Below are 15,099 nucleotides of genomic sequence, written 5' to 3'. Positions count from 1 at the left end.
TCGAGTAATGTTTTCATCGTAATTTTATTTGTAAATGATTATCTTACAAACAAGAGACGCAAAAATATAGAAGCTCCTTATGTTCGCAAAAAATAACAGCACCATTTCTCGCTCTCACCGCGAACATAAATATTTTTGTGTCATATCACGACTCTTTTTTTTTTTTAGTACGTGCAATTATTATAGTACGGTAGTACGTTTGTTGGGAGACAAGGGTACGACATGTTGCGATTAAATGTGCATCAGAATAAAAACAGAACGGCTCGTAGAAAAATTTTCACGGCGCCACGTGTTATCTTTAATATTTTTTTTTCATTTTGTGAACCACGTACACACACGTTCCTACGCACCTGTTATGCCCAGCGTACGAACTACATTTACTGTGAAAAAGATATGATACAGAAGTGATTCCTTGCGATCCCACATACTAAGGCTGTACGATTAATCGATTAATGCGTAATAAATACAGCGATCACACCGACCGGTCGTTTAATCGTCCGATCCAATCTTAACCTAACGAGCCATTGATTCCTTAATATAAAAACGGTTTAAATTTATCGTCGTCATTTACAATTAATCGATTAATTACAGAGCCCTATAAGCTATCGTTTTTTTTTCTTCTCGTATTCGTCTACTACTATACAAATTATATAGAACAGTCGGTTTCTCTTGCGTGATGGCAACTTCATTATTGGAAACTTCTTTTGGCAGCGAGTACGAATCACGCATCCCTTTAGAAAAAAAGACGGAAGTCATTGATATTCAAAAAATAACAATTGTTCTTCTTTTTTTCTTTAATGTAACATCTAAAAGTCCCTTATGAAAGACGTTCTATTCGGTGTACACTTTTCCTACATCAACTTATATAATCTCGAGAGAAAAGAAAGACTCGCTTAAAACGAACAGTTACTGTACGCGGAATCTTTTATTAATAAATAGTTATATGTTTTCTCTCCCCTTTTTTTTGTGTGTATGTATATTTGTTTTAAACTAAAGCGTTCGTGACTTCATTCGACCGAGCACAACGATCGCAATCGCTGTTTACAAATCGACGGAGAGAATACTTCGTTTCGGCACGAGGCACAGCACAGATTATAATTAATAAGATTAACGTTTCCCACGAGAAAGGGAAAGCTCTCTATACACGTGGGAGAATTCTATTTGTTGCCCTCCAAGTGTCGTCTAACCGTGCACGGCATTTAGTCTTGCATTATGCAACATGGGAAAATGCCGATTACAGCAGCGAGAATCTCGCACGAACATTCGATCCGATAATTAATTAAGAATCGCCGATTCGATTCTGCGAACTGTTGGTCGCCTAGCTTCGGGCCGCGAGCCGAAACAGTTTCGATAAACCAGAGAACGCGTCTCCCTCCACTGACAGAAACAAAAAACAAAATCGACAGTGTCTGTACAAAATAACTCGATGTTCCATCATCAAGTATGCTTTTCCTTATCGATAAGATATTGCTAAGTATGGCATCTTCAGTGTGTCATTTTCTCCTATGTATTCATTTTTGTTAAGAGTTACCTTTGTACGAAACAGTTTCACCAAAAAAAAAAAAGCAACGATCCGCAGAACAATGACGGTAGAGTACCAATTTGTTGGTAATTTCTTTTGACATTCTTCCAATTAGGTTTTTAGCAGAAACATGACAGAAGTTCGAGAACGTACTGTGAAAAGTATAACCGGGAAACAAGCTGCACGATTAAATTTCACACGTACAAAGATACCCCTCGGTACTGTTTAATTTACAATTCGTTGGAATGGAACTTTCAGAAACATGACCCTGCGTTACCTAACTGGTCAGGAAAGTAGAGTCAAGTGGAGTCCTTGGAGTTTTATTAACTGCCGATTATATGATAAATATTATTAAAGCTATCGCATAGTTGTCAATATTAATAATGATAATAATATTATCAATACCCCTAAATCTATTATTTATCGTTATCGTTATGAACATACGCTATATTTACAAGTGAACAACAACTTTTTTTCTCGTATCCGGCACGGTGCTCAAACAATGTTGAGAGAATAAAAACCAAAACAAACAAAAAACAAGTTCGCTTCCAAGTAACTCTCTAAAACGTCGACGCACGGAAGGAAATTCGGGACACGTGTGGAATAAGAAAATCGATTTGTTTTCATCCTTAAATAAATATACCGGCGGGTATTCGTGCGCAAAAACGGCCCCGAAATTCCTTGCGAGCGACGGCATTCGAGAGTCAAGATAGAAGCTGCGATGGGATACGATGCCTAAAAACAGCATACATTTACAGTGATCTTAAAAAAGTAGTTACTAGATCGCTCCGTCTTTGAACATAATGCTTTTTCTTATGAAATATGCATGTTTATCTATACACATACGATCTGGTAGGCGCGGGTGGTGCATACACAGATATATGCATGCATACGAAGCAAAGAGCTGCCGTGTCTCGCCGACAATGGCCACGCCGTAGACGGAAAGCTCGCGTATCGATTAGGTCCATATTAGCAGTCGTGGAAAAGTAGATTCCTTTGCATTGCACTGTCTCTGCGTCGACCTAGTCTCGAGGCACATTTCAACACGACTGTGCAGCCCTTTGCCCATAAGCATAGAGAGTGATCCGCAGCTGGTACAACCGGAAACAGAATGATCCCATATGAAAAAGAAAAGTCGAAAGCAGAATCAAATTTTATTTCACATTTCCGACTTATTTCTGCGTATACAATAGCCTTGTGTCAATTGTACAACTCTCATACAATTGAGATTTTTCATGAAAAATGTTTGTCCTATGTTTTCTAAGTAATTTTTCATATGGCAGCAATCTCTTCTCGATCGTACCACTGGTTTACATGACACCCTGTATATGTCATAAGAAATAAATCAACTCTAAAATACCATGAAGTTCTCCATGGCTACCCAATTGACATCGGATACCGAGATTGGAAGAAACTACTCACACGGGTTCCTTCCCACCAATCCGTTAATTCCATTTATAGCTCCTTGTTTGATATAAGCATTGCTTATCCTAGCTTGCTTAAGATTTATAACTACACGAAATCTATTTAAGAATTTTACCGGTAGTTATACAATTATGAGCACCCGCGACACATGGAAAAGGTAATACGTCACTCTTCACTTTTTCACTCTTAGCTTAACGGCCTCGTCAAATCTCACGCTTCCAAGCTCGACTTCACATATTAATTAAAACTTTGGCGTGAATGTCATGACATGGAAAAAGAAAACGGTGCAGTGAATAAAATCTTTCTCGATTCCTTCCGATAGATCGCACACGAATACATATAAAGCAGATACAAAATTACAAACGAAGGAATACAGAACAAATTAAATATATTATCCAAAAAACAATTTCCCTTTTTTTATAGTTACTCTACATATAGAGGTCGTACAACAGAAAATTTCTCTTCCGCGTTTGAAGAGTAAAATTTACAGAACTAGATACACCGGGCAATACATTAACGCATTTCTTTACTTCATTTTGTTTTTGATCGCGTTTTTACTAATTTGTTAATCCTATCTCTGATCTTTCATCATTCCCTTTCATTGCCAACAAAGTTCGCACAAAATGGTCTTTTTTTTTGTATCGATGTTAGCCTCCAAATATCAATTACTTATGATCACATAATAATCGTAACAATATCATAATCAGAAGGCTAAGCAATCCTTTGGATTATTAAAGAATATTTTACAAACATCTCCTCGTCCCCAATTTCATCACACGATTACAATCATGGACACGTAATCAGAAAATATTACATTAACATATCATTTATGGAACATTCCTCTGGTACATGGTACACGCCGCGATGTTATTAGCAAAATCCATCAAATGTTAGCTATTAAATTTAACGTACACACCATCAGTGTGTACAACACGTCGATAGCAGCTATCAAAATTTTATAATACAACTGGCAAATTTTAATAAACTCACAAGGAGGAATACAGTAGGAATTGTAATCTTGATAATTTAATCACTTCCTTTATTACAAAAAAGTAAGGCGTCCTTTTGTTCTATCTTCACGGATAACTGAAAATCTTTGGAAAACTCCTCTTTCATTTTTGGTTGAGCTGAAATCTCTAGTTCGATAGCTTTTTCCAATTCCATTATTAATATTTTTTCTACATTTAATTACTAAGAAAATACTTATACAATAAAATAGGTGGTTGTAGAAAACATTTCACACGCTTCTACCCACTATATCAGTGACAAATATTCAACCTTTTTCCACGAATATAAAAAAAATTACAAAAACTTTAACAACTAATTTCCTTCATTTTTTATTATTTTTTTTTTTTTTAATAAAATATATTATAATACTGTATAATATTCTATAAAAATAATAACACAGAGGGAAACAGTTTACTTGTTCCTAAGCAGAAACAAAAGAAGAATTTCGCTAGCTGCGTTTTAAATGAGAATTTAACTTACACAGTTACTTGTTCAACAGTAAAGATTTTTACATCTTTAATCGTTTCTATTCCAAAAACCGAAAAGTGGTACGCCGTACTACTTTGTAGAATTGTTCTAGATATCCTCTCCTTCCCCAATAGTGCAAAAGATTTTGATTAGAATACCAGAACTACAATTCGCACAAATCCTCTTGCCAGTTTACAAATTAATGAATTGAGAGATTATGTTTACAGATTTCTTGTACAGGAAACGATGACATTCACTCCATATGGGCACTTCGAATGATATTTTCAAGTACGTTACCATTATCTCGTTCCGTATATAAATAAATAAATAATTTCAAAACAAGATTCTACGACGTACAGTATTGATTTTCATGTGTCCCAACTTTAAACATACTCGTGCTACGATATCTCTAAACAATGAGTCGGTAAATTTTGTCTTAGAATAACTGCTTTAGAATAACTTTGTAACCGAACAATTCACCTTGTTGCGCCTTTGTGACACTTCATCAACAGTTAAGGAGAAACTCGATAATTAATACGAGATATTCAAAATATACGAATACGTTTTACATAGCAATGCAAATCATTGCCATCTTTTTGAAATGATTATGTTTAATCGGGAACTATGTTGGGGGAGATGAACCGTTAATAATTAATTGATCAATCGATTAATTAATGGGAACAAGGGAGTGAAGTTACTTTACATATCGCGCGCTGTTACATGAAACGCGAACGTTTGTGCGTGGGAGATCCCATATCCACATCATGCGAAGCAGGCCGTTTGTGATGTCGAGCAAGTTCGCTACTAATAAATGCCGATAATTCGGCTTGCCTCCCAGTACGCCTAGCCATTGGTGAACCTATCCAATTATCAGAACATCACAATTAATTCGAGACAAAATTTAAACAACATAAATTGTTGTAAACGAAAGTTTAAAATTCAAATATTCTTCAAAATAACTGTATGCCACTACAAATGAATAGTACGTAGAGTATAAGAATATGTTTGTAATTAATCTCAATAATTTGATTTAGCATTGATGAGAAATTATATTCTTACCAGATAATGCAATTGCTTCCCTAAATGTATGTAATTCAGGATCAGGGTCATTTCCAATTGTTGATGTAGGCGAGACAACCATACTTGGTGTTGAACTTTGTGAAGGGGGAGAACCACATGATCTTGGTTTCGGCGAACTCCTGAAAATTATGATAAAATTTAGATTATATTATATTTGTATTATATGCATGCGTTCTATGTCATTAATGACAGAAGGAATTGTTGCATTAAAATCTAAAAAAAAAGACATTTATATTTTACATACGGTGAATTACACAGAAAGAACTTTGACTTCCCAACTGAAGTTACTTTGCACAGAAACTGCGGATATCTTTAATTAAGTTATAAGTATCTCAATGAAATATTTACCTATGAGAATGCGGTCGAGGAGGAGGTGGTTTCCCAGCAAGATATGCTAAAAGGTCTTCCCTACGGATCATACGCCTTTTTTTTCTAGCCCAATTCATTATTTCTTTACTACGTTTCTGTCGACCCACTTCTCCACCTAGCTCACTGCACCGGCGCACGCTGTCCACTGAATCTGTTGAAATATTTATTACATGTAGGATCAGAATTATAAGCAACTATATGAATAACATAAACATTGAAATAATACTTATAATTCATTGCAGAAACAACTATTAACTTTGAAAGGAATATGACTATTCTGTCATACGTAGCTGTTATACTTTATAAATATGAATGTATAGGTATCAATAACTAAGTATTTAAAAATACTAAATAACTAAATATCTAAATGTAATAAGTAATTAAATATAGGGCATGCAGCATTAATCAGAGCAAATAAAATATATCAAATGCATTTCTGTAATCAAAATGCATGAGACATGTCTAGCAACATAAAATCAAAAATTACTTGCAAAAATTACTACGCAAAAATGTCATTGATGTTATATTTATTTGTTACTAAAGACTGTAACAATTGAAATAATATTCAAATAAGAAGTTCTGGTGCCAATAATCACTTTTACCCATAAACTATGCAGTTATATATAAATATCAATGTTAGCACACATGCTAAAACAAACATAACGTGAATCAGTGAATTCAGAAGTAGCAGTGATTGATAAACAATTTTATCTAGTTCATCTCTACCGAAAATTTACATCTACATACGAAACAATAACATAATGATCGAAAAATGACAAGGGTTTATTTCTCTTTTCTATAAATATTCGTAATAGCCTTAAAAGTTCGCATCAATTAACAGCTGACCTTCAGCATTGGTCAGCTGTGCAAAGCATTCTGACGCACACCTATATGCAGACACATCATCCGTGTGTGCGAGTGAGTGACGGCTGCACAAAAAGATGACCGAATAGCGGGGGTGAGGAACGAGAGGAAGGGGCAAAACGACGGAGAAAGGACAATATTAAAAAGAAGGAAGAAGAAACATACAGAGAAAGAGAGAGTGCGAGAGAGAAACCGTGGCGAGAGCACGGGAGAAAGAAAGAAAACGAAGGTTTATCTTGCTCGCATTGTTGACAAGATAGACCAAAGAAGTGCACGCACCTTTGTACATCGACGTGACGGTACCTGCGGCAGTCTGGAAGGGTAACCATAGAGAGACACCCTGCGTACGATCTGTAAAAGAGCAAAGCCTTTCAGAAACTGGTTACACGATCAGATCGATATGCATATGCGGCGAAAAAAGGAAATCGAAGCAAACGAGAAGCGAGAACAGTGGCATATCGTCTCATACGTCGCACAAAATGGATGTCACGCAAAATGGTAACCACAACGAGTGCGAGACGTCTCGCTGCTCATAGTCCTCGAGGCTCGTCTCGTAGACGAGACAGGGGAAGGATACGAATGACCGTCAGTGTTATCGTGATGTTAGCTCGCCTTTGTACAGCTGGGCGATGGCCGACGCCGTCGTCTGAAAACTTGTCCACATCTGCTGAGTATAGAGTTCTTTTTCGCTGTGCAGCTGAGTTTCGTAATCCGGCTCTGCCTCCAATGCCTCGACACATTGTTGTTCCCAGTTGCTGTACCAAAGATCCATTATGGGATCATCTTCATTACGATCCTCACTCATGGCTCTTCGTCCTCGAGACTCCCGTTCTGTGATCACGCCTCGCCCACCACCACACGCACTCGCGGCGACACCGAAATCGCGTAACCCTAAACCCCGACGTATCTTTCTGTTTCTCGTTTTCGTCTTACTTCGCCCCCTTTCTCGATCGTCTGCTTCACGTAACGCGAACACGGTAGTTCGCATGCACGCTACCCAAGTCAGGTCGCGGCCATTACGATGTGCCTCGTTCGAGGATCGCACGAGTCTTACGCGCAACGAAACACGAAATACGAATTGCCAGGTACGAAGAACGAACTAACCCAACGATACATAATCCCTCCTCACCCCCCGAGTCGAATGCGATCCACGCACTGATCTCTGGGAATCACTACTGCACTCTGTTCACTAAAATGCAGCAACCTGAATGTGCAGCTCGAATTGTGCAGCCGATAGAGAAGTATTCTGATAATTTTAGTCGCTGACGCATGGTTCTGTTCAGTTTGCGCACATTGGTGTTGCATACTATTTCAACAATTCGTTTAATAGCTTTTTTAAGTTGAATTTAGAATATTGTTGTTATTCAAGCATTGTTTTGATTTCGTTAGATAAATTCAATGATAAAACTATTATATAGTCTTGTGATACTATGCTTGTATATGCATAGTAATCGCATATTGTATATGCGATTCTGTACATGTGTAAATATTATGAATAAGTATTCTAAAATGAAGTCATCAAAAATACAACCAGAATTATGCATTACATAATTGACTAAAATGTTTATCTTATCAATTATAATTAATGCTTACGATCAAAAGAATGAATCATAAATGTTGCGAGAGATTTAATCAATTAATGAAATCAGTCGTCAGTAACTGACGTCATGATTATATTGACTCACTCATTGTTTTGATAAACTTTTAAATTATAATGATAAAATGATAAAACTATATTTATATGAAATACATATTTGATAGGTGTGTATTTGAAGATGTGTTGCACGATTTAGGGAATTTTAATAATTAATCGTTATCCAATTGACGATTGAATAAGTAATTTACTCATTAATTCGAGTTGATTAAGTACCTATACTTTATCTAATCACATTCGATTATACACCAATTAAATCAAATATTTAATTATTAGATTGATAATCAAATCCTTAAGTTGCAGTTATTAATCCTTAATTGCAGCAAATATTGCTCATCTCTATATACGATAATTCAATTTCCTGATTATCGATTACAACCAGCAATCACTAACTTAGATCGTAAATCTGTACATCGATAACATAATGCAATGTAGTTTGAAATGTTCACAGCAGGTGGCGCGTGTAGAGCAAGTGCCGGAAATAATATGCGGTAGACCGTAACGTTGTATTGTATATGCGGTTCATGTTTGTATTTCAGCTGTTGAGCGTACACCGTACAGTTGTGCGTACACCGTACAGTTGTGCGGTTCGTAAGTCGGAATACGGAGGGTTTTATATATTCGTTACTGACGAAATAACGTTAGAATTTAGAAATGACAGGGTTTACAGAAAGTGCACTTGTGAAAAGATTAATGGACTTAAATCCCTCTCAACAAAGCATTCAAACACTTTCTCTTTGGTTAATTCACCACAGAAAACATCATCCGACCATCGTGAAAATCTGGTTTAAAGAGATGTGTAAAGGTACGTGAGGATTATCGTAAGTACACCTCTACTTACGAGTTTTATATTTAAAATTGTCTATCATGAACATTATTTAGTCGTAATGTGATTTTGAAAAAGATTTGTGATAAAAAGGCTTTCAGGCAACATTTGTTCAAATTTCTAGGTTAACTCGTAAGTTAATTCTCTCTACGTAATTGTAGACATACTTTTCGAAATATATCAACTATAATGTTATACTTCCGTAACCAATAGATATTTGCTAAAATAAAAATTTATTATATTTATATCAAATTATAATTTTTGATTTGATTAAATTCTGTAGTTTGTCCTCATGTAAAACTGTAACATGTTTTTGTTTATATAAATAGTCATGGTAATATTTAATGATAGAAGATATCTTAGTTTTATCTTTTTTCGTAATTAGTTTCCTCATAAGGCAGAATCAAATATCCTTTCTGATTTCATATAAGTTACAACCTAATTTGAACATGTTCAATATTGCGTATTTTTATTATAAATCATTATAAATTAAATTTCAGCATAAATAAACTGAAAATCAGTTTACTTTAAAACTTCTTAAAATGTGATATATTAAGGTACATTTTCTTTCGCTATGAATCAACTTTATGTTTAATATATCATTTCATTAAATGTTACTTCTATTAATCTATTTTTCAGTGAAGGATAATCGGAAGTTAATGTTCATGTATCTGGCAAATGATGTTATTCAAAACAGTAAAAAGAAAGGTCCAGAATTTGGGAAGGAATTTGAGACGGTGTTACCAAAAGCATTTGAACACATGAAAAGCTTCGATGAAAAGACAAGGGAAAGGTTAAACAGATTACTTCAAATCTGGGAAGAGAGAGGTGTTTATGATAAAGCACAAATTGCAGAATTTAAGACTGCTTTTGTAGATACATCAAAAGATCCAGGAACACCACCTCCAAAAAAGAAATTCAAAAATGAAATAGAAAAAATAAAGGTAATTAAAAATTTAATATGTAGATAAATTAAACATTAAATTGAAATCAGCGTTGTTACTTAATAGTAAATGTTTGCTGCTTTTTACAGAAAGAAAAGAAGGAGAGGAAGAAATCAGAGACTGAAGTTGAAGTAGACGGAACCAAAGAGCTACATGTTACATTAAGTCCACGTACTCCTGCTGGAGATCCACCAGAAACAGAGGAACTCATCAAGGCATTAATGGTTAATACCACTTATAAACAGAACAAACAAACGGAATATGTATCGTTAGCAATAAACTATCTTATACATAGAAAAATATATGTTGAATCCATAAGGCATATTGGCAAGCACATTCACAGTTTGATACATCCACCCCCAATTGTGATTTTATTCTATTTATAGTTATCAATTTTATTTTTAATTCGTTACAAATGTGTTTTTGTTTATTTAATTTAATAATTTTATCATTTTTCTGTAGTAGTAAAAGTTGTTCTATTAATTTTAATTTAAAGTAACAAATACGTAGTTGATTTATTATTTCATAAGTAATGATTACTGTTATTTAACGAAATTAATGTTTTTATAAAATTAAATTTGCATTGTTCTCATCCAAGTTTTACCTAAATGGGTCATGTAAGAATTATAAATAAGTGCCTCAAACATGGAACAGTCGGAAGGTGATTACTAAAATTGCCTTCTCCATTTCAGGATTTGGAAAACACAGCATCCTCAGACGCTGGTGTTAGAGAGCGTATTGCATCTTTGCCACCAGAAGTTTCTGAAGTGTCGCTTCTTGCAAATTTAGCTGACAGAGCAGCTGCGGATCAATTAAGTGTTGCTGTAAACGAAGCTGCTGCATTGTTAGCGGATTATAATGGACGTTTGCAAGCAGAAATGGAAGATAGAAGAAGGCTACTGACTATGCTTAGAGATTACACTTTAGCACAAAGGCAACTACTTCAACAAGCACAAACAACTTTAGATGTATGATCTTAAATATGTTTTTGCAATACTGGTTTGTGACCTATTCACAAATGTACTACTAATTCAGTAAATCTTATGTTGCAGGACTATAAAGAGAAACTGAAAAAGGTGTGTGCAGTTAGATCAGAAGTGAAGTCACATATCTCTAATCTTCCTGACTTGACACAATTGCCTGATGTTACGGGTGGTTTGGCACCTCTTCCTTCAGCTGGTGATTTATTTTCTATGCACTAGCACGTGAGTTTGAAGAGCACGATAATTGAATTATCATTGAGTTCCATGCATAGACAAATACGACCATGCTATGTTAGCTTGGTTTTTGTGATGAATTATATCTTATATAATGACTTTCTACTTTTCAATATTTAATATATTAAATATTGATTGCACTTCTCGTATTTAATTAAAAAGCATGAGAAAAAGAGAAGTACTGATAAATAAACATATAAAATCATTTTACGGAACACTTCATTGATATAAATAAATTCAACCAATTTAATTATGAACAATTTCAAAATTTGAGGAATTACAATGCCAGTAACACTCAGATACTTTATTTTAATTAAAGAGTAGCCAACTCAATATTTTTAGTTTTCTAATATAAAATTAATAATATAACTGTATATTTTCTTTTTTTTTTTATTCATTTTTATAAGTAAACTCCATAAAAGGGAAAATAAATTTTAGTACAATCTCATTTTGTGTACTATTAAACAAATCTATTTAATGGATTAAATAATTTCTAATTATAGTGCTCACATACTGAAGCTATTATAAACTACAGACATATAATGAGTTTTAATAAACAAATCGTTCTGACAACTGTAAAATGATGTAAATTGACATATTTGTCAAAAGAGTTACTAATGGAAGTAAAGAAAACTTATGACATGAAACTCGCAGAGAAAAAATGGAAATGTATACACACAAAATAATGAAATACATATATGTACTGTGCAAATAAAAAGAGCATGCACAGTTAGAAATACCCACATACTGGAAATTGCCCAATTATTGCTGACCAGCAGTATTTAGAATATTGCACTTATATTTGGTAATTATTCCTTCTGTATATATACAGATATTGTAGGTAATAACTTTGGGACTGAGGAATACATCTTAAAACATAACGCTGCAGTTTAATTTTTGAAAAATACTGGTCTGCATAAGTAAATAATATTGTATATGTAATATTGTACGAAATAAATCGCGTGATTGTGCGTTGCGAAAATTGTAATAATATGCAAAATATTAATATGAATAAATGTTTTGATCGTTATAATTTGTATTTCTCATTTAAAACTATCACGTATTTCATAAATTTATGATAACAGATTTTACATTTACATATATGTACATAATAAATCGTAAATGATATAAATTGCACATTAAAATATTAAAGTTGAGATTTCATATAATTAACTTTATTTATTTTAATTGATTTCATTTTACACTTATTTAATCGTGTAATTATGGTTTATACGAGTGTTATATTGATACATTTTCAATTACATTATATGTACAATACATTTTTATGTATGATGGAATCTTACAAAAATTTTGATTTGTGCTAACACTTGGCAAGAACTTTTGGCAAGAGTTGTATTGTACGTTTATTTAATTGAAGGTTAACTATTATTTGACCCAATACTTCATGTATACATTTTTAGGCTTTTGTATTACAATATATACAATAAGTAATATTCACAAAACACTCACAATTAAAATTTGTACAATTTAGGGCATTATATTACTGCACATATAATATTATATATATATATATATATATACACAATAAATATCTATTGCATTACTATTGCTTCAAAATGTTCCATAATGATTCTATTTACCGACATTGCTTTACAAATGATTATTAAATTATTTGGTAGATATTTTCACATCATTTAATTTTAAAGAGTGTTAAAAGTGAATATACATAAAATGTACAGCTATAAACACGTAACAATCAGTGAGATAGTATAACATTATATTTTTAAATGCTAAGCACAAGAAATAAGATTTTTTTAGTGCTACTTCAGTATCAAAATCACTTCATATATACATTCTTTATGGACTGGACACCCTGCATAGTAATTCAGGTATAAATGAACACTTTAGGAATTAACTAAATTTTATACATTTTTCTTTAAGTTTCGTGTGGATGTGGTGGTCTTGTTGGTTTAAGAATAAGTTTTCCTGTATCATCACAGCTCATATTAAAATCACCAAGCACGCTTCTAGCCCTTTGAGTTATAATGCTTGGTGCTATTACACGTCTGTGGACTCCCATCATAAATAATATCACTGTAATAAATTCATTTATTTTACATTACTTTACTGATTTTTAATGAGGGACATCATGAAAAATATAATTTCCATTTAATCAATTTACCTAAGATAACACTGGCAATTGCAAAGAACGGATGATTACAGAGACTCTGTGTAAATGATACAGCTGGTGTATTAGGATCTGTCAACCAGTGCCATGCACCAACTGCAGTGCAAACAGAAGTAAAACCCAGAAGTACTGAAAAAGAAGTATAATATTAAATGTATGGTTATATAAATGTGACAAATAACCTTATATATGGTATATAAAGTTTTCATAAATTTGTGTGTAGAAACAATGGATATACAATTAGTATAATAAAAGCATTTGTTGTTGTTTCAAAGATTTGTTTACAATGAACAATATTCAAGCATAGCACGTACAGAAAAAGAGAAAAACGTACTTCTCCACCGTAAAGTAGCTGGTTGCAAGCATGAAATCACTTCAGTAAGTCGCCTTTCAAATGCTTTTAGATCTGAAAATAATTATCAAAATAAAAATAACCTATAAATGATGTCAACTTATTTACCGCATATGTTATTATTTCGCGATTTCACGTGCTTTCATTGAACATAATAAATTATCTTAACATTAATATTGATGAATACTTTTATTTTTACCTTCACAAACAGTCTGATCTAAAGACATTTTTATGAATCTCGCGCATCTATATATGTAATATGATCAAAATTCGTTACAAAACAAACAATTCCGGTTGTGTCAAGACAGCATCATTCACGCCACTGTTGTCATTTTGTCATAGAAATGAACACTCTAAAATAAATTACCAAATACACTTCGTCATCAACTTTTTTGTTATGATGTCTCAAGTTATCAGAAAAATGTTGATACGAAATTATCCAAATTGCAGAATATTTCTCACAATATTTTGATCACATTTTTGTTTTACTCATATTATTTTCAATCACACAATAACTACATAATATCCTAATATAATGAGTAAGACAAATTGTAGCATCTATTGCAAAACATATTTGGTTAATTGTACTGTTACAAACATAATTTTCTACTGAATTTAATTTGTCTGAAATAAATTTCTGAATTACCAATGCGACAAAAACATTGAAACCACAGACTACAGATTTAGGATGTCTGTGCTGAATTGATGAAACCTAATCTGCCGAAACTATAAACGGTAAATTGACTTGTAACTTATACGGTGTACCACGGATGGTGCCACCAGTTAAGTAGAATTTTTTTAGTAAAAATTGTATTTTTTTCTGGCATCGACATTTTCACTGATTTTCACTTCTGGAGTGAATAAGCATAAACTATCCTGCTTGCATGAATTTATGGCCCTGGAAAGAGCTGTTATTAAATAGAGGAGCCTTTGAAATACAGGAGTTTGTAAACCGTCAGACCGGGCCCGAGGTCGAAAAGGCCTAGCATGTGCCAGGGTTCGAACAGAAAAAGGTTCCGCAAATATCGTTAATCGTTTTATTGCTGATTTAGATATTTCCTTCCCCGGGACCGTTATTAACAAATTATTCCGTCTATTCATTCGGGTACAATTATACGAATCATAAAGCGAGTGTGTTCAATTTATATGCTATGAAATTACGGTTCCGGGGAAGAAAGTATTTAGACCAGCAATAAAAGAATTGTCGATACTTGCAGAAAC

General features: G+C 33.4%; 3 protein-coding genes across 9 annotated transcripts; 1 reads left to right on the top strand and 2 right to left on the bottom strand.

The window, feature by feature from the left end:
• Positions 1-5: 5 nt before the first annotated feature.
• LOC117219081 (HUWE1-associated protein modifying stress responses) lies at positions 6-7,878 on the bottom strand. Of its 2 annotated transcripts, none has more exons than XM_033467975.2 (5): positions 7,349-7,878; positions 7,016-7,087; positions 5,852-6,023; positions 5,483-5,622; positions 6-5,282 (listed from the first exon to the last, which is right to left on the bottom strand). In XM_033467975.2, the coding sequence occupies exons 1-5, from the start codon at positions 7,722-7,724 to the stop codon at positions 5,140-5,142; spliced, it is 903 nt and encodes a 300-aa protein (XP_033323866.1). In that variant the 5' UTR covers positions 7,725-7,878; the 3' UTR covers positions 6-5,139. The 2 variants fall into 2 exon arrangements, with proteins under 2 accessions (XP_033323866.1, XP_033323867.1); XM_033467976.2 differs by having other exon boundaries at positions 6-2,613.
• A 150-nt stretch (positions 7,879-8,028) lies between these two features.
• On the top strand, positions 8,029-12,410 carry LOC117219080 (regulation of nuclear pre-mRNA domain-containing protein 1B). 5 transcript variants are annotated; one of them, XM_033467973.2, is made up of 6 exons: positions 8,029-9,195; positions 9,856-10,160; positions 10,250-10,384; positions 10,853-11,128; positions 11,213-11,339; positions 11,881-12,410. In XM_033467973.2, exons 1-6 carry the CDS (start codon positions 9,045-9,047, stop codon positions 11,892-11,894), a joined length of 1,008 nt encoding a protein of 335 aa, XP_033323864.1. In that variant the 5' UTR covers positions 8,029-9,044; the 3' UTR covers positions 11,895-12,410. The 5 variants fall into 5 exon arrangements, with proteins under 5 accessions (XP_033323864.1, XP_033323863.1, XP_076381371.1 ...); XM_033467972.2 differs by having other exon boundaries at positions 11,213-11,365; XM_033467974.2 differs by adding an exon at positions 9,717-9,773 and having other exon boundaries at positions 9,058-9,195; positions 11,213-12,410.
• Positions 12,411-12,530: 120 nt separating this feature from the next.
• On the bottom strand, positions 12,531-14,542 carry Cnep1r2 (CTD nuclear envelope phosphatase 1 regulatory subunit 2). Of its 2 annotated transcripts, none has more exons than XM_033467970.2 (4): positions 14,078-14,542; positions 13,841-13,932; positions 13,521-13,655; positions 12,531-13,432 (listed from the first exon to the last, which is right to left on the bottom strand). In XM_033467970.2, the coding sequence occupies exons 2-4, from the start codon at positions 13,890-13,892 to the stop codon at positions 13,275-13,277; spliced, it is 345 nt and encodes a 114-aa protein (XP_033323861.1). In that variant the 5' UTR covers positions 13,893-13,932; positions 14,078-14,542; the 3' UTR covers positions 12,531-13,274. The 2 variants fall into 2 exon arrangements, with proteins under 2 accessions (XP_033323861.1, XP_033323860.1); XM_033467969.2 differs by having other exon boundaries at positions 13,861-13,932; positions 14,078-14,540.
• Between the last annotated feature and the right edge of the window lie 557 nt (positions 14,543-15,099).

The sequence above is a fragment of the Megalopta genalis genome, chromosome 11 (assembly GCF_051020955.1).
Source record: "Megalopta genalis isolate 19385.01 chromosome 11, iyMegGena1_principal, whole genome shotgun sequence".
Lineage (NCBI taxonomy): Eukaryota > Metazoa > Arthropoda > Insecta > Hymenoptera > Halictidae > Megalopta > Megalopta genalis.
The sequence above is the reverse complement of the archived record's forward strand: the minus strand, read 5'-3'. Positions and strand labels throughout refer to the sequence as shown.